The sequence below is a fragment of the Galeopterus variegatus genome, unplaced genomic scaffold (genome assembly GCF_000696425.1).
Source record: "Galeopterus variegatus unplaced genomic scaffold, G_variegatus-3.0.2 Scaffold6228, whole genome shotgun sequence".
Classification (NCBI taxonomy): domain Eukaryota; kingdom Metazoa; phylum Chordata; class Mammalia; order Dermoptera; family Cynocephalidae; genus Galeopterus; species Galeopterus variegatus.
In genome coordinates, this window is record NW_007732339.1 from 40,688 (window position 1) to 60,252 (window position 19,565).

Here is a 19,565-nt window from a genome sequence, read left to right on the forward strand (position 1 = left end):
TCAAGAAATCAAGTTCCGATTATAAATATTAATCCTTGTTCTGATGTTAAATTAAAAAAAAAACTGTTAAATAGTACCAGTATGACCCCTGGGGAATATTTTTTCTGTACTACATCCTATATGAACTTGGTTGGCAAACTACTGTTTCTTTTCTAAGACTATTCTCTAATGAGTACATGACAATTCAATTTTCTAAAAATTAACTTTAATTATGGACACTCATATAAGGTTTGAATGTATTTATTCTTACCAAAGGACTCTAATAGTTCAGTCAAGTATTTGTGCCAATAAATACTTGGGAAGCTGAAGAAATTAGTTTAATAAAATGGGAATAACACAAAACAGGACAGGAGCAACAAACAAAGATTTTTAAAAATCAAAGAAAATAAAGTAAAATTAAAAGTAAGTAATAACAGCCCTAATAACAATATTAATTGAAATGATACAAATTCGAATATAACACAGATTTAATTATGATTTTTTGATACATAGCTAGGATAATTTATAAAACGTTTACTACGACCACAAACCTATAGCACGGCTCTCAAACATCCAGGAAACATAAAAAAGTCACGTGATTTTCTGTAGATAGTTTTTTTAAAGTTATAAATAGTAGGATTTATAATTTTATTCTAGAAATGAATAATATGCTAATATAATTCAATTTTAAAAATTATATTATCTCAATGGAATCAGAAATATTTCCAATTAGTTCAGTGGCAGAAGAACAAAGAAAATAAATCACCCTTTAGTCTACTAACAATGATCAATGCCAACTTATTAAACTAAGAATATTTAAAACATGAATTCTGAAATTATGTGAAGGGTTCTTGGCCAGTAAGAAAGGCCCAAGAGAGAAGGCAATGCTTCAGGGAGGTGAGAGAGATCAACCAGACTTAACCTATTTCCTGGTTTTCCCTTTTGGGAGCTTTTAATTACACACCCACAAGGAACTTTTGCTTTATCTAAATAGGTGATTCTTGCAAATAAATTATGTACAGAATCAGAACTGAAAAGAATCTAAATGTCCATTAACAGAGGGTTAAATTGTTACATCGTTTAGGCTGGCCAGTTAACTCAAGTTGGTTAGAGCACAGCCTTATAACACTAAGGTTATGGGTTCAGATTCCCAACCACAATAAATAAACAAATAAATACAGACTGTTACATTGTTTTTAATTACATACCCACAAAAAAGCTTTTGCTTTGTCTATTTAAAAAGGTGATTCTTGCATGTGAATTATGCATAAAGTCAGAACTGAAAATAATCTAAATGCCCATCAACAGAGGAATGTTAGATTGTTACACGCTTTTGCTTTGTCTATTTAAAAAGGTGATTCTTGCATGTGAATTATGTATAAAGTCAGAACTGAAAATAATCTAAATGCCCATCAACAGAGGAATGTTAGATTGTTACACTGTTAAAAAGTGATATTTACAAAAAAAGAATAATGTCGAGACAAGAGTTCAAAAATTTTACATTTTTGTATGTAGTTTCATAGCTATGTTTTTGAAAAACTTACTCAAAGAGAAAAAAAAATACACCAACTTGCTAACATTTTGTCTTACTGTAGTTAAGACTATTGGGAACTTCTTTCTTATTCTTCTGAATTTCCTTAAAGAGATTATCTATTTTGTTTTTGTGATACAAAAATAAATTAATTTGAAAAAACCCCTTTGAAAAGATGTAACACCTAGGCTATCAAATGCAGTAGATATCAAAATAATCTAACGTGGAGGAGGAGAGTGGGTAGGGGTATAAGTGAAACAAAACAATGGTAAGTGATGGGCACACATGGTTCATTAAACTTGTCCATCCACTTTCATATTTTTTATAATTAAAAAAATAAGTTTAAAAAGCAATAGCTATTTCCCACTACTGCTGAGGGGCTGTTACAGTGTTGGTTAGTGAGAGGTCCATAAACTTGAGAGCTACTGGTCTATAATAAAGTTGTTAATTCTGTCTCTTACAATCAATATTATATAGGAATTCCACCGTAGTTGAAAATACAATTGAGAAAATTAGTCGAAGTGAGCAAACTGATTCACATTAGATAAGCCACATTAACAAAAATAATATTTCTTAATTCTCCTGGCAATTAATAGCATTCTAGAATAAAGTTAGAAATATAGAATATTTAGGCTTGGTTTTAGTACTATAGAGGATACCTGAGCTTATTATGGCAAAATGATAGAGGTTTCCTTTGTTTTAAGTAAACAATATGCAAAATTTTAGACTTGTAGCCCAGAAAATTTTTGAGGTCCTCCCCAATATTTGTATTTTATAAACCAAAAGTCTTAGTATTTCAAATTGTTAAAGTGGAGGCAAATAAAGGAAATTCTTCTCAAAAGATGGGCCAAGATAGTTCAGCTTATTATTAGAGGCCTTTGAAACAAAATAAAAACTGAGACATTCTCTGTATTATGTAGAATGTCATTTACAGATTATATGAAATAAGTAATAAGTTCGGAAAAATTTACCAATTACATATAATTACAAGGTGCCCTTAGAGGTTGCCTCTGTTCTTGAAACTCAGTGTAAAGGAACTTGCAGCAGGCCATCTTATAGATGCTGTGTTTCACTACAAGACCAAATGTAGCCTTTCTCTTCCTTTTCAACTTCTTTCTTTGTCCTATTCTGAGAACAAGAATATTCATCCTACTCTATCTTAAAGTCCTGTGACAAAGCACAAAGACATGATGGGACCGATAATTATATCTTTACATCTTTCCAAAGTTTAGGGCTTAAATGCCTGCTATGTAGCTAATTTCTTATTATTAATTGACTGAGAGGGTATTTTATCCAAGTATTGAAGTTTTCTACCCAAATGGTAAACAAGTATTGATTAGGTTGACCAAACACAAAGAAAGTGATATCTCCCGGCATCCAAGGAAGCAACTATCAGTTGTATGTAGTTCTAACCAACAGTTCTCTATACTGATAGTCCTCAAATGGAAAGGAGAAAAACAAAAACAACACAAAAACTAGCAGATAAATATGGTACAACAGTACTCTACCATCAGATGGTTGTACAGTCTTTAACATGTCTTCAAAAACCTAAAGAATTGTTACAGAATTACATTTGAACCTCATTCCCACAGACTTTCCCATAATAAGTTACTAGCATAAAAAAATAATTAACATAACAATAATAATATAATCTTCCACAACAGAGTATCTAAAATACAGATTTTAATTAAATTATTTAATGGGAATATTATTCAACGGGAATAAAAGGTTGAATATAATGAATCATATCATATGCTTAATTTCAAAGACTACTGTAAATTGAAGAGTAACAATTTTTTTGGTATATAAAAGTCAGCAACATTTTAGATTGTTACATATATTATACTTAACTCTTTTTTGGAAATTGGAACTGCAGATATTGACTTGATCAAGTTTTCAGGTGGAAGTTCCAACACTTTGGAAAGCTAAAAAGCAAAAAGCAAAATTGGTCAAAATAGTAGATACACTTGTTTTAGATTCAATGGAATTCTACTTAGCAATGAAAAGAATAAAATACTGACGCACTGAAAAACATGAACATGCCTTAAAAGCATTGTGTTAAGTGAAAGAAGTCAGATTCAAAGGGGCGTACAGTGTATGACTGAATTCATTTGACTTTCCGGAAAGCCCATAACTGTAAGAATAAATAATTGATGTGTGGTTGCCAGGGACTGAGAGCGAGAACATGGTTTGACCAAAAAGTAGAAAATAGAACTGTTCATCAAAAAGGATGAATTTTGGGGGCTGGCTAGTTAGCTCGGCTGGTTAGAGCACAGCTGTTACATCCAAGATCACGGGTTCAGATCCCTGTATTGGCCAGCCGCCAAAAAGAAAAGGATGAATTTTTTGTCAATTTAAAAATAAGTTCAAAAAAATTTTGTATAAAAAAGAGGGAATGATCCACTGAGCAGCCAAAGATAATTCATTTATTTTTTCATAAATAAAACATTTTGAAATATTTTTCCAAAAAGTATTTATTGAGTGCCTACTATGTGCGAAACACTGTTCTAGGTGTTGGGAATACAGCAGTGAACAAAACAGACAAAAGTCTTAAGGCACTCAGTAAATATATAAGCAAACAAGTAAATAATGGGGAAAATCTGATCCCTGGGCCCTACTGAAGGTTTACCCATTAGAATAGTAGGGATGGGGGCATTTATATTTTTGTAGAGCTCCTTGTGTGACTGTAATACATAGCCAAAGTTGTGAACTACTGCCATTATCAGAAACTCAATGTTTGTCGGAAGAGACATTCCCAATGTATTTAACGATTCTTAGATGACAAGTATGTCTGATATGCTTCAATTTTTTCTTGCAGCAATCCCGTGACTATCGTACTATTATAGCCTTTGTTCCATGAATGATGAAACTGATGAACAAAGAATTATGTAACTTGCCTAAGCGGAAAAACTGGGATGTAAACACAGGCTATCTAAAACCAGGACCTACACTCAATCCCTACGCCATATATATACGGCATGTATGTGTGTGTGTGTGTGTGTGTGTGTATATATATATATATCTCCCTTCAATGAGAAATGCATAAAACAAAATAGTAAAATAGCAGCACAGCCATAATAAATTTTAAAATGTCTTCATTTTTCTTCCCCACCTCCTTAATCCACGCACAAGCCATGGCTGTAGAGCTAGAAGAAGGGAAAGGAAGTAACGGGGAAAACAGGAAAAGTAAAGAAGTCACTTGTGGAATTCCATAAACATTAAAAATGCCCCAAAACTGCAGACCTGGAGCTATCATTTATCTTTAAGATGCTTTGTACATTTCTGTATTGGCCTAGTATATGTTGACTTTTTAAAATTTAAATCTCAGGGTACAATCTTTCTTTTTTAATTTTTAGGTTTTAGGAAGTGAATTACTTTATCCTCTACAAAATGATTATTTCCTTAGGATATATTCCCAGAGTGGATAAATATTTCCAAAGCATTTATAGAATAAAGGCTATAACAGTTTATGTTTATACTATGAAATGTTTCTACCAATAAAAATACAATATTATTAAAGGTTCTATTATAACCTCTTTTAGAGAAAAAAAGGATCCAAATTCTAGTTCCACTTTTACTAGCTATGAGACCTTCAGAAAGTCATTGTACATGAATGAACTCAGGTTTTCATATCTGAAATATGGGGATAATAAGCCTATTAAATAATAAACTAGGGCTCCATTGAGGTTTAAGTAAGAAAAATATATTACATAATAAGCATGTAATAAATATTATTTCCTTCCCTCTTTAAAAGATTTTAGTTAATTTTGGACATAAGGTCTCCCAAACCTAACCATGACCACTAAGATTTTCTGCCTATCTTAAACCCAACTTAATCCTGCTGAAATAAAACTCAGTGATGTAGGCCAATCTTAAAGCATTTCAGCTGACAAATTGTGAACTTAGGTAGCAATAAGATGCTTACATTCAAATGAATGACACAAAAAATTTTTTCTGATGTAAACTAAAAACTACTTAAAAACACTTCATTCATTTACTATATTTCATTTGATCCAAAAAGGCTCTGAGAGACTTAAACACATAAAAATAAAATGCAGGTATAAAATTATACCAGAAAACCTAAGCTAAAGATAGTTATTATGCTTCTTGGCAACCAAGGCACAAAGCGAAAGTACACAGCATGCTTTACCTAGTAATAGATCTAACAAGTCAGAGACAAAATTTCCTAAAATTTTGTTTTAGGAAACAAACCAGGTTATCTTACTCGTGAGGACATGGATAAAAGTAACTCTAACACCAGGTTATCTTACTCATATGAAAATATGAATACCAAAATAGAAAACATCTTCAATGTTAGTTTCATAAAATTCACAGAAACATTCTTAATATGATATAAACTCAAAAACAAAAGAGAAGGGGGGATGGGTAGTGTTATTTAATGGATAGAAAGCTTCAGTTTTGCAAGATGAAGAGTTCTGGAGATGGATGGTGGTGATGGGTGCACAATAATGTCAATTTAACTTAATGCCACTGAACTGTAAAAATGGTTAAGATGGGAAACTTTACATAAAGTGTATTTTCCCACAATTAAAGAAAAACAATAACAAAAATCACAGCGACCCAAAGTGAAAGATTTCTGGAATGAAGTAGTGGAACAAAGGCTTCTTCACATAATCTCCCATCTCCTGACTGCCATGCAGTATCAAATTAAAAAGAGAAGAAAGGAAGGAAAGAAAGTAACATAGGTAGGTTGGTTCTCCAGTAGCAAATACATAGGATAGGCACAGTTCAAAGTCATAAACATCAAATTGAAGGCCAAGGAAAGACAACAGATTCTGAAGCAGAATGAAGCAGCCCTGTTTCGCAAGGTTCTTAACTTGGTCTTCATGTTAATACCCCCAAACTGGAGAGAAACAAATTGAAAGAATTCCATTATTTTTTCTCTTGAAATGCTGCACAGCTATGGAAGAGAATGAATAAAACAGAAAATGGATTGCAGCACTTCCCAGCAGAAGTAAAAATTCAAGAGTAGCACACTAAGGACCTTCCCAATGGAAATGCAATACGTTCCCCAATTACAGGGAGTAAACACTGATATGGTGTTGTGTGAGCAGTTAGAATCAGAAGAGGAACTTTTATAGGAAGATAGAAAAATATCAGGGCTAGTTAGCAAAAATTTAATATGCCAACTCAGAATTCAGGAATAATATGTACAGGTCACTACAGCCTATTTGAGAGAGAGACAAAAGAGGAGCGAGAGGCCATAGAGTTTGTATTTTTGCAACCACAAAACTGAGATGAGCCAGAACAAATCTGACACAGGGAGTGAAGTCATCCAAACAATGTATGAACAAATAGGAAGTCTGGGCAGGGCTGTCAAGAATAGGCATCGCAAATAGGTAAATAAACTGAAAGGCTCAAAGAAAAAGAGAGAGGAAGAAAGGAGGGACAGACTGAAAGAAAGACAGAATGTAAAGAAAATGGCATACAAGATATCAAAGAACTCTGTCCATAAGAAAAATATAACCCAATGAATACAAAAGACATTCTTCACAAATGCTTCAGGTTTTGAAACATTCTGAGAATGTGAATACTTGTACAGTAAATAAGAACTAAAAGACAAGATTAAAAAAAAAAGTGAGATTAAAAAGGGAGTCTTAAAATGAAATAAATTGATGCTCAAACTTTTTTATTATAAAACTAATAAGAAACACAAAGGAGAATAGTCATAATAATAGCTAACCTTAGGAAAACTGATGTCCCTAACATACAAAAAAAATAAAGACTGGCAAACAAGCAAGCAGACAGAAAGGAAGATAGGTAGATTAGTTCTCCAGCAGCAAATACTTAAGGATAGAGAGACAAAGCCCAAAGCCACAAACTTTAAAAGTGAAAACCAAGAAAAGATATATAAGATTCTGCAGCACTATGGAGGAGCCTTATTTGGCAGGTCTCCTAATTTGGTGTAACCTATCAGAGGCTATAGAGATAAATCAACAACCCTCCCCTCTCCAACAAAATAAAAAGTATTCATAGATATATATCTTGGTTCTCCCAAAAGCAGGGCCTGAGAAAATGACTTGTGTGCAGGCAGTTTATTTGGGAGATGATTCCCACCAGCAGAAGTGATTAAGTGAGAGGGAAGGAGGAAAAAGTTAATGTAAGATTGTGCCATCAAGGTAATTGCTATAGGTAATGGAGCTCAATTTCCATGCAACTCTTAAGAAGCATAGACAATGTCTATCAGAATTCTCTATCCAAAGTAATTTCACCACATGGGAGCTAAGTATGTGCTGGGACCAGCAAGCTTCAGACAGGATGAGATGCTGTTAGCAATAAGCGAATGGAAGCACACGTGGAACTAGCCACACCAGTGGCAGCTGGAATCAGAGGCATCACCAAAGTAATGGGAGATAGGGCATTGTATTCCAAAAAGGGGAGAACCTCCCTGAAATAAAGAACCAAATCTAAATGGTGGTACATTACTGCAATGGCCCACTATTCCGCAGTAAAATCAAAGAACTAGACCTCTATGCATAATTACGGATAAATCTTTTTTCAGAATTGAGCCAAGCAAATCAAAAAACCCAAGCTGCATAAAAATAACTATAGTTTGATATCATTTATATAAAATTTAATAACTTGCAAAATAATACTACATATTTAGGGATACATTCATTGGTAGTGAGTGACATGCACAGGTCTGATAAACACAGATTTCAAGATTGACATTACCTCTTATGTGAGGAAAGAGTTTGCAACCAAGGATGGGTACCCAGGGGACTTCTATAGTATTTGTAATATTTTATTCTTCAAGCTGGGTGATGGGTACATAGATGTTAACTATATTCTTCTCTATGATTAAATATTTCATTAAAAAAAGAAACAAACTAAATCCACAGACCAAAGTAAATGATCATGTCAGGAAAATATAGAAAATTCAACACTGAGATACCTCCTGGTTAAGTTAGTAAATTTCAAAAACAAAGCAGCCAATCAAGAAAATTCCATGGGGAATAAATGTTCTGTACTTTGTAGCCATGTTACCCAGTCACAAAGATCATGTTCTGCTTAAAGCAAATAATTTAATAATCATATTATATAGGACTAGATTCATTCAGCGGAATGCAAATTGGTGTGTTTATTTCATCTGCTCAGTTGTTTTTTAATCTGAATTACTTGACAACATGAAAATTGGAAAATTTTATAATAACATTAGGATTGTTCTGTACATTTGTATCTATGGCATCAGGAGAAAAATTCAAAATCGGAACAATCCGGTGAGTTCTAAAGTAAAGATTTTTGACATTATTTCTAAATCCACTTTTGTATTATTTCTAAACATGCTTATTTTCTAACATTAAGCCTCCTTTTTATACTTCTAGGACTATTTTAGCTGAGAAGTCATGATTTCTTTTTTTTTTTTTTAAAAAGTAAAGTTGAGGGCCGGCCCGGTGGTGCACTGGATAGTGCGCCGCTTGGGAAGTGCGGCGGCGCTCCCGCCCGAGGGTTCGGATCCCACATACAGACCGGTTCCCGCTCACTGGCTGAGCGAGGCACGGGAGCAACACCGAGGGTTGCGATCCCGTTGCCGGTCCTGGTCCGGTACGGGGGCGACACTGAGGGTTGCGATCCGTTGCCGGACACGGAAAAAGACAAAAAAAAAAAAAGTAAAGTTGAAAAAAACAAAGTACCATACATGAGTCTACTGAGCAACACCGAGGGTTGCGATCCCGTTGCCGGTCCTGGTCCGGTACGGGGGCGACACTGAGGGTTGCGATCCGTTGCCGGACACGGAAAAAGACAAAAAAAAAAAAAAGTAAAGTTGAAAAAAACAAAGTACCATACATGAGCCTTTCTTGAAAAATCTACTTATAAATAAATCTAGTCAATTAAGCCATACATCAGGAAAGTGACAGGTGGTAAGCATCTTATCTAATGCAATATAAGATGAATAAAAGACACAGTAGGCAGATATGATTAACAGACTATAAACTTTGAGTAAAAGTTATCCTACACACCAATTGTGAGAGTGCTAATGTCCTTATCTCTCATGGCAGGGGTTGATACTGTCTAAATCTAAAACATCAAGATTTTTTTAAAAACACTCCAAATTGTAATAATGCTTTTCACAATCCCTTTTCTAATCTGGAGAGAACTCATTTAGGAAACATATCAATAATTCTTTGAATTGCACTTAGGTTTCTCCTTTCATTGAATTCAAACAAAACTATGTTTAGTACTTTTTATTTAAAACAGCATTTCAGTAATGGGTACACGAGGAATAGCAGTATTCTACTTTTAGTATGTTAAACATTTTCCATCATAAAACTTAAAAAAACCCTAAAAATAAAAACTCATTACATCACAGCCCTGTTTTTATAAAAAGCATATCTATCAAGCCTTCCTTCCTATCTTCCTTCCTTTTTTTCCGCTTCTATATCTACATAGGAATATATCTAAAAATAAAAGTCAATCAATATTAACATATGATTATTTATTGGGAGTTTCTTTTAATTCTTTGCATCTTTTTCTGTTGCTTAATTCTTTACAATAGGCAGGCATTATTTTTCCAAAAATGAGATTTTTTTTTTCTTTACCAAACCACAACTTTATAAAAGTACTTTTAAGGAATTTCTATTGAAAATTAAGCAGGGCTTAGATATGTAGCTTTCTGTTTCTCTAACTTCCAGTGGGGTTAAAGCATTCACCTGGGGTAATGGATGATGGTTAGGTTCCCCACACCAGAAAGTTTCTGGGGAGGTGAGGGGAAAGGAGGAAGACTCAAAATACCCCACCCTCAGTCATTCTAATATAACATAAAAATGGCTAATATTTATCGGAGGCATACATAACATCAAACACAATTCTAACCACTCCAGTATATTAACTCATTGAATTCTGATGACAAGCCCGTAAGGTAGCTAAATAATTGGTAAATCAAATTTTACAGATGAGGTACAGAGAATTTACAAATCCATCAGAGGAGAAGCTGGATTTAAACCTAAGTTTCCCATGTTCAATGTTCTTAATCACTCCACCAGCAGTCCTACACTTGACTGCACACTGGTATGACTCATCCCTGAGACTGGATTTAGAGCTTTTTCAGATGGGAATGTGGTCTGTGGGTTTCCTTAGCTACAGGGTTTTTTCTTTTTTTCCCCCTTAGCTAAACCTGTTTCTCCTTGCATTGTGCTTCATCTAGGATTAGCACAGGTGGCAAGAAGGGTCTATTGAAACTGACTGCTTGAGGCCTCATACTGATGAAAGGAAAAAGTTTTACAAAATAAAATATGCTAGAAGTTACTCAATGAAAATGAAATAATAAAGGACTATAACACGAAAGCTTAAAATTTTAACAGAGATGGGCTGACCCCGTGGCGCACTCGGGAGAGTGCGGCCGCTGGGAGCAAAGCAGCGCTCCCGCCGCGGGTTCAGATCCTATATAGGGATCCTATATAGGGATGGCCGGTGTGCTCACTGGCTGAGCGCGGTGTGGGCGACACCAAGCCAAGGGTTGCGATCCCCTTACCGGTCACAAAAAGGACAAAAAAAAAAAAAATTTTAACAGAGAAATAAAAACAGACTATAAACTTTGAGTAAAAGTTATCCTACACAAATTGGTAAAGGTAGAAGAAAGTTAGACCAATTGAGAGTACTAATGTCCTTATCTCTCATGGCAGGGGTTGATACTGTCTAAATCTAAAACATCAAGATTTTTTTAAAAAAACACTCCAAATTGTAATAATGCTTTGAGAGTACTAATGTCCTTATCTCTCATGGCAGGGGTTGAGACTGTCTAAATCTAAAACATCAAGATTTTTTTAAAAAAACACTCCAAATTGTAATAATGCTTTTCACAATCACTTTTCTAATCTGGAGAGAACTCATTTAGGAAACATATCAATAATTCTTTGAATTGCACTTAGGTTTCTCCTTTCATTGAATTCAAACAAAATATTAGGTCCTTGAGAAATAAACTAACAAAATTGAATCAGGAGCACATCTGAGTTTGAAAGCAGAAATAGCTTCTTAAGAGAGTATCAAAAATGAAAATCCACCAAGGTCAAAGTTTCAGAGCCCCATAGAGGCCAGCCACAACAACAACAACAAAAAGAAAATCCACAGCTGCCAGATCTGGTTTGGGAACCTCAAACAAGAGATTCTAATATGAATGTAACAGGATCTTTGGATCTGAAAGCATCCAGTGTGAAAGCACATTAATCAATAAGCTTGTGGGCAGTTCTCAACCATCCATGTGCCTGGCACACAGGCAAACATGATTCTTACGCCTAATACCCAGATACTGAATACAAAGCCAAAAAATATCCCATCAGTCTGGTTCTAGACAGGTATTAAATTCAGTTAGGCACTAACCTTGCCCGCTTCAAGATCAAAATCTGTGCTAATTGTATAAAAACCCAGTTTTGGTAATGAAAAAAGAGATCTATATGCTTTAGCAACCAGACTAGGTGCCAGAACTGACATCTTCTTATGAAATGGCTCTATATTTTTATCCATATAATAGTCTACAAGGCCATAAGTCTTATAATTCTTAAAAGGTTACCAATCACTCTTCCAGATCTTAAATTACTTAAACTGTCAATTACCCCTGGTCATTCCTCACTTTTGACATTCTAACACCACCAGGTCAGGCTCTGCATGTCTGCCACCTAGAACCAATGCACAAGCCCTCCCATATTTGCAGAAACTTTCTTCAGGAACAGGTCTGGATTAGCTCCAAGATGCATACAAGAAGCAAACAAGGTAATGATTGAAATTTCAGAGTTCAGAAAAGAACTTCCCAAAGGACTCAGAGGGCAAGTTATTACCAGTTATTTATAATGAAAGAAATATAGCATGGCTCTTGTATAACTTGTGGTTTCAAGCAGAACTGAATGCTGGTGGGCTTGTGAGAATAGGTTAGGAGCAAAGCACACACACTGTTGTTCACCTGCATGTGGATGAGTATCTTCCCAACATAAATTTTCACCTTAAGACTAGATGACAATTGGTCAACAAGTTTAATTGCTTCTTGAGGCCACACCTGAAATCTGAGAATAAAACTCATCAGCAGAGTCAAGGAAGCCTGTCTTCTTATTCACGTTAGCACTGTATCTCCTCTAACAAGTTATGTAAATATAAGTTAATTAGGAGAGCATAAGGTTACTTAAAATGTACTAGCTACATAACAACTAAATGCAATTCATGATCCTATGTTGGAAAAAAAATCAACAAAACTGGAATATAAACTGTAGGTTAAAATATTTTATCAATGTTATGTAACTGTAATAAATTATTGTGGATATGTAAGATAAGCTTCGTTCTTAGGATATAAATAATTATGTATTAAAAGGCAAAGGAGCATGATGTGTGAAACCTAATCTCAAATCATAGAGGAAAAAAATACATAGAGATAGATGTAGAGAGAATGATGACACAAATGTGGCATAGTGTTAATAATTAGTGAATAGGATAAAGGTGGTATGGAGTTTTTCATACTGTTATCACAACTTTTCTGTTATCACAACTTTTCTGTAAGTTTGAAATTACTTCAATATTAAAAGCAAAAATAAATTAAAATGAGCCAGCTAAATCTAAACTTAATGTCAAAACCTAAATGAAAAAGAAGTGAGAAAGGAAACAAATCTACAATCTATTATTATGTTTCTGAGCCAGACATAGTGCTGGACATTCTATGACTGTTATTCTACAGAAATGTAAAGAGTTCTGTGCTCGCTTCGGCAGCACATATACTAAAATTGGAAAGAAATGTAAAGAGTTCTGGCTTTGAGACCTCAGATAATTCCTTTCATCTACCTGAATCTCAGTGTCCTCTATAAATAAAGATGATACAAATCATAGGATGATTGAGAAGGCTAAATAGGATAATATCAAGTATTGTACACTGAAATGCATACCACTGTGCTTAGGATAGAGAGACAAATCTCTATTGGACTCAACGTTTCTGTGGGTTTTGTAAGCAAGGCACAAATTGCCTTTGTTCTGGACTATCTTTTTAAGGATATCTGCATAGCAAATGGATTTGCAAGACAGAAACAGTGTCTCACTCCAGAGAAGAGGGCAGACATGCTTACTGCCCATTATAAAAGAACTCAGGGATGGAAAAGAGTGGATGGAATGGATTCCAGATATATTTGGAAGATAGAATCAACAGGGCTTGCTGAAGTGAGGCATCAGAGGCATACACTAAACTTCGGTCATGCTCAAATATTGTGGTTCCGTGAACATATCATGCTTTCCATATATGCCTGTTTACGCACATGTTCTTCTTGGAATACCCTACCCATCCCAAGCTCTCACCCTATTCACTTGGCACACTCCCACCCATCCCCCTTCAAGACTGAGCCCCAACATCACCTTTTCCACAAAGCCTTCCCTGATACTTAGGAGCTTTCTCCTCCAAGTTTCCTTAGCACTTTGCACATTGCTTCTAATATAGTGGTTACAGACTGCACTGCAATTACCTGTTTACATCTGTTTCCCAAGCTAGTCTGGAGCCATTTCGGGGCAGAAACCTTTGGTTCTATTCATGATCTTCAACCTTGGGACAGATGGCAGGTCTTAGAAAACTGTAGACTCATAAACCTAAATTTGCTGAATGCATGTGCCATTGCATGTGATACATTCCTTCATTCCTAAACTAGCAAAACTATACTCATTCATAAAGGTACTAAGTATTGCACATATTTATCCTCAAGTTTCAGATCATCCCCAACAACTGCATATTCAGAGAAATATATATTTGTTTAATTTATTTTGCCATATAAATCCATTAGATTCTGTTTAATGATCGGATTGTGCTTCTTACCTTTACAAAGTAAATAGCATAGTGTATAGGAAACAGCCGATTTTGAAGTTAGATCTCTGTTCATAAACCAACTCTTGAATTTATTGACTGTGTGGACTTGGGTATGTTATTTAACCTCTCTGGATCTCAATTTGCTCAAATGTATAATAGGGTTAATACTTCTATATCACAAGGTTGCCATGGAGCTTCAATGTGAATGTAAAGTAACTAGCACAATTATGTACTCAAAATATATTAGTTCCTGTTTCTCCAACTAACCTTCTTCACAAGGAAGAATAAAGCATTTCCAAAATGAAACACAATATGTTTCTGGTCATGGCACTATCTTAACCTAAAGGCTAATGAAAACCATCTACCCCCCAGTCCCCTATACACACACAGCTTGGACACTGAGGTCCAAAAGTACCTACTCCACACATAGTTTACTGTCTACATTAACATGACTTTATTATTTCTTTGTCTCCAGTAGCATAACTTTATTATTCTAGGAGACTCCTGCCCAAACAAGTAACTTGATTGTTCATTATAGAAACTTCTGATAGAAAGCATCTACAGTTTATGCTTTCAGACTCCCTGCACTCCTTGCTTTGCTCTTTCCACCATTCTTAAACTTTTATATCAAGATCAGTATCCAATCCTAATCAAGCCATCTTTCCCCAACCCCTCCTCCCCAACCCTTTGCCACTGAAAGACCAGTCTTGAACCATATTTCAAATTCTCAATAAAATCTGACCTTGCCTTCCCAAAGTTCTATAGAGGTGTTCTCCATTACCCCAGTAAGCAATAAACTCAGCTTTGTTTTATCAAAAGATTGTGCTGGTGATATCCGGGGAGCTGGCACTGAACAGGGCAGTACACCTATAAGCATAAAGAGCAGGGGGATTTCCCCACAAATGTCTAGAACTGTAAAAATGAGCCAAATTATATACTGTGCAAAATATGTCCACTGATATGTCCATTAATAAAAACAAAAAGGGTTTGGTAAAGCCCGTAGCAGAAAGTTTCCTTGCAAAATTCTGTAAGTGGCCAATGAGTTTTAAAAATTCTTTTTGATGAATTCCAGATTTGTGGTGCAGTTTTTTATTCCCTTCTTCATTACGGAGCTGTTCAATTATGATTCCGAACCAAGAAAACCAGGGTCTCAAGTATCTCATGTATTTTTCTTTGGGAGTTACCAAAAATAAGTCTACGATAGGCTGCCAAAGTGACTGCAAGAAAAATAATGAGCCTTTAAATTAGATCCTTTTGAATGGCAATTCCGATCCATCACCAGCTTCACTAAGTGTAAGGAACACCGGTTTCCACAGGGTCTAATCATGTCCTAACGACTTTCCACCCGCGTGAAGAATACAAAGCTGTGGCGTGGGAAGGAGTGAGGGAAACAAGTACCTTTCAAGGTTTACTTTTCACCCTGAGAAACTTTTCTCGGCCACATCCACAACCCTGTACAGGGTTTGCCTCAGGAGTTCCAGAGAAGGGGGTAAGGAGGTGGCAGAAACAAACAGGATTCGCGGAACCCACTTTCCCACTAACTGAGAACTGGTTAGCAGCGGTGAAAGGTTTTTGGGGTCCATGGCTCCGCCGGGCCCCTCCTTCTGCCCGCTCCTGTATCCATACCTGAGAGGCGATGGATCTGCGGAAACCACACGCCATGTCGGGCTCTAGGACGCTCTCTCGGACCCTTAGGGCCCGGGCTTCGCCCCGCCCTCTTCCGCACGCTCCGCCTCCGCGCGCCGGAAGCCCGCCCCGGAGGAAGACGCCCGCCAATCAGGAAACCTGGTGGCCCGTTGCTAACCTCTGCCCTGCTGCCGCGAGGGCGCGCGGGAAATCCCGAGTGCAGCTGGATTCAGCCCAGACGCTGGGACCATGGCCACCTCCTCAGTGTCCAAGGTACGTTGGGACTGGTGCTCGTTGGGGCTCCCACACTGCCTCATTCCTCTCTGAAGAAAGTATGAATCGGAGGTTTAGTAGGCCTCGGTTCCTTAGCTCGAGGGCAGGGAGCCGCGGACCGAGCCGAGGCGTCTTTACTCCTGCTCGTTGGGGCTCCCACACTGCCTCATTCCTCTCTGAAGAAAGTATGAATCGGAGGTTTAGGAGGCCTCGGTTCCTTAGCTCGAGGGCAGGGAGCCGCGGACCGAGCCGAGGCGTCTTTACTCCAGGTCCACTTGAGGCCAACTTTGTTTGGAGAGCGAGGACGTGATCTGCCCTGTGGTGTGGCTAGGAGGATTTTTAAGTTCTGGTCTGTGAAGGTGGGATGCTCTGAGGATATGCCCCAGTCTCCCTTCCTTTTTCCCTCTCATGAATATGTATTTGTGCGCCAACCACTCCGTTAGGTACGGAGATACAGCGGTAAGCAAAATATACTCCGTCTGTGCACTCAAGAAAGACATTAAACACAGATAAACTCATGACCACAAGTTGTGATAAGTGTTAGCAAGGAAAAAAGTTCCAAGTGAGATAAGAGAAATGTGGGAAGAACCTAATAATATAAATTGCCGGGGATCGCCGAAGGCTTTTTGGAGAAAGTGACATTTTGGCTGAGACTTGAAAAATAAGTAGAAGTCAGGCAAAGGATTGGGGGGAAAAGGAGAAAGAGACTAACATGCTCTTTGGCCCAGAAGATGGAAAAAAATGGCATATTAAAGGAACTGAAAAATAAGTGTAATTGCAGAGTAGAAAAAGAGCGGGAGCATTATGGAAAATGAAAATGAAAAAGTAAAGCATATATGAATGTGGATGGGTGGAGTGGGAGGAGGTCACATAGATCTCCTCATATTGCAGTTGGTATGAAGATAAACCCTGGAGCTGTACTATCCAATGTGGTAGGTGCTAGCCACACGTGGCTATTAAAAGTTGAATTAAAATAAAGTAAGATTAAGTAAAACTTAAAATTCAGTTTCTCAGTCGCACTAGCTACTTTTCAAATGCTTAGTAGCCATGTGTAGCGATAGTGCAGATACATGATATTTCCATCATTACAAAAAGTTCTATTGGACAGCACTGCCCTGGACCGTGTAAATTAAGATCTTTAGTTCTATTATAAATGCAGCAGGAATCCCCTGAAGTTAAGCTATCTGATGAAGTTTAAAATGCAGATGAAGAAGCTGCAAAGACATTTCTCCCTATGTTAAAACAGTGGATTAATGAAAAAGGCTGTATATCATGGTTCTAATTTTCACTTTTGATTAAAATGGTCTATGGAGAGCAGTGCTTTCCAAGACTCCATCTCAAGGAGGAAGTACAAGCCGTAGGGTTTAAAGTTACAAAGGACCGACGGTGATGCTAGGTGCAAATGCCAGAATAGATTTAACTGTACTAGTATTTTTATTAAGATTGATACTGTTTCTGTTTGGATCTGGTTAGAAAGTTCTATAGTTTTTGTGTGGTATATCTTCTAAACCTATTTGTTGCATAAGCACCCCTTATTTTTGTGTATCTTGCAGAATGTAAGATTTTTTTCAGGAAAGATTTTTGACAGTGTAAGATTTTGGTCTGTATTGGGATGATTATGAAGTGTACCTTAAATAAATATGAACCTTCAAAGACTATTTCAGGAATTTCAGGAACTGCTAGTTTTCGTTTTTGTTTTTGTTTAACCTACTAAACATTTTCACTTCTCTTTCCTCATGATATTTTCTGGTTGTTGGCTCTCCTACTAGACTTCCTCCTCCATCTCAAACACTATCACTTGACCAGCTGTTCGAAGTGGTTACCCATTTACTACCACTGCCTTATATTAGGATATGTTCTGGGCACTTTTCATATCGTGCTCCTTTTCATTCACTGAATTGCAGGTGGATATGGAAAGAAGGCAATGACAAGCTTGTCATGGTGTATCATAGTTATTTACCAGTCTGGCTCCCGAAGTAGATTGTCAGCACCTTCAGAGCACAGACTATTTTACTTATAATTATTTCCCCAATGTTTAGGATAGTGCTAACATATACATTAGGCAACCAGTGTATATGGAATGAATAAATGCTCACCAAGTAATTTCCCTGGTAATTTCCTAGTTAAATTTAGTGATTGATTTTTCTACATATGTATGTGTATTTCACATAGTTCCATTAGTTGGAGATGTAAGTACAATTCTTAATTTGGAAGCTGTAATCAAGAACGGCCACTTTTGTGTTTAATACTCTCCTGAGACTACTTTTCCTAGGTTTGTTTCTTTCATTCTTTTTCCATATAAATGGAAATCTTTAAGAAGCTATCCATGATGCATGGCTTGAGGATTGGTAGAATAGACTAGGACCAGTAACTTGGGGGCTATGTACCACTATTCAAATAATAATATGAAACTAAATTTAGCCAGGAAATTATCAGGGAAATTACTTGGCAAGCATTTATTCATTACATATACTGATTGCCTAATGTGTATGTTAGCACTATCCTAAACATTAGGGAAATAATTACAAATAAAAAACAGCCTGTGCTCCAAAGGTGCTTACAATCCACTGGGGGAGACACACTGGTAAATAACTGTGATACACAATGAAAATGATTTAAAACAAAGCAAAATAAAGATATTCAAGTACTGTGAGGTCTCAGGGGAAGGAGCACTTCTGACTAGAAAATAGGCAAAAGTTTCCCAGAGGAGGTGAATTTTGAGTCAGACTTTAATGGATAAATGAATAAGAGTTTATCAGATGAAGAAAGCTATGTAGGGTGAAAAAATAGCCAAAATTATCTATCTCCTGTCAAGGTTCTAGATACTTGGAGTTTAATTAAATAAATATTTCTTTGGGATGGGAGAGTGTCACTGTTTTCAACCTTCTTGATATTCATTTTAATGTACAGTTTTAATGTTCTTTCTCCTCTACATTTTATGATAGTGGAACTTTTTTGGACTTATATTTCATTAGTTTTTATTTTCTTAGTCTGCATCTTAGATCAGGTCCCAGAGAACAAAATCAAAGATGGGCATCCCATGGGAGGGAGGGGAAAGAAATGAATGGTCTTCTTGTTATTTAAGAATTTTTCTTCTGTAATTCAGAAAGAAATAATATGATTTCTTAGAACTTCAAATAAATGTTTTCCCTCCTTTTTAAAAGGTTTTTTAAACTGCTTACCTGTAAAATACTTGGTAATCAGATTTATTTGCTCCTTGGCTACTTTGACTTTATGCTTTTTTTCTTTCTTTGTTTTTATAGGGATGCTTTGTGTTTAGGCCAGACTTCAAGAAGAGAAAGGTCTCTGTGCCAATAGGTAAGGTGTCTTAATATAAGATTTGTTAGCCCCTCCCCCTTCTTCTTAAACTTT

The 19,565-nt window shown here is 36.2% G+C and overlaps 2 protein-coding genes across 6 annotated transcripts in view; one reads left to right on the forward strand and one right to left on the reverse strand.

Annotated features, from left to right (window-relative positions):
* Positions 1–15,988, reverse strand: part of LOC103606017 (probable arginine--tRNA ligase, mitochondrial) — a 55,585-nt gene extending 39,597 nt beyond the window's left edge. The window contains exons 1-2 of the mRNA XM_008590607.1: positions 15,921–15,988; positions 3,362–3,435 (exon numbers count right to left, since the gene is read on the reverse strand). Of these exons, the coding sequence (XP_008588829.1) occupies positions 3,362–3,435; positions 15,921–15,956 (110 nt within the window). The 5' untranslated portion in view covers positions 15,957–15,988. The remainder of the gene's footprint in view (positions 1–3,361; positions 3,436–15,920) is intronic.
* A 123-nt stretch (positions 15,989–16,111) lies between these two features.
* ORC3 (origin recognition complex, subunit 3) overlaps positions 16,112–19,565 on the forward strand; it is a 61,095-nt gene continuing 57,641 nt past the window's right edge. For all 5 annotated transcript variants that reach the window (XM_008590608.1, XM_008590609.1, XM_008590612.1 and 2 more), the window contains exons 1-2: positions 16,112–16,193; positions 19,457–19,511. In XM_008590608.1, the coding sequence (XP_008588830.1) occupies positions 16,170–16,193; positions 19,457–19,511 (79 nt within the window). In that variant the 5' untranslated portion in view covers positions 16,112–16,169. The remainder of the gene's footprint in view (positions 16,194–19,456; positions 19,512–19,565) is intronic.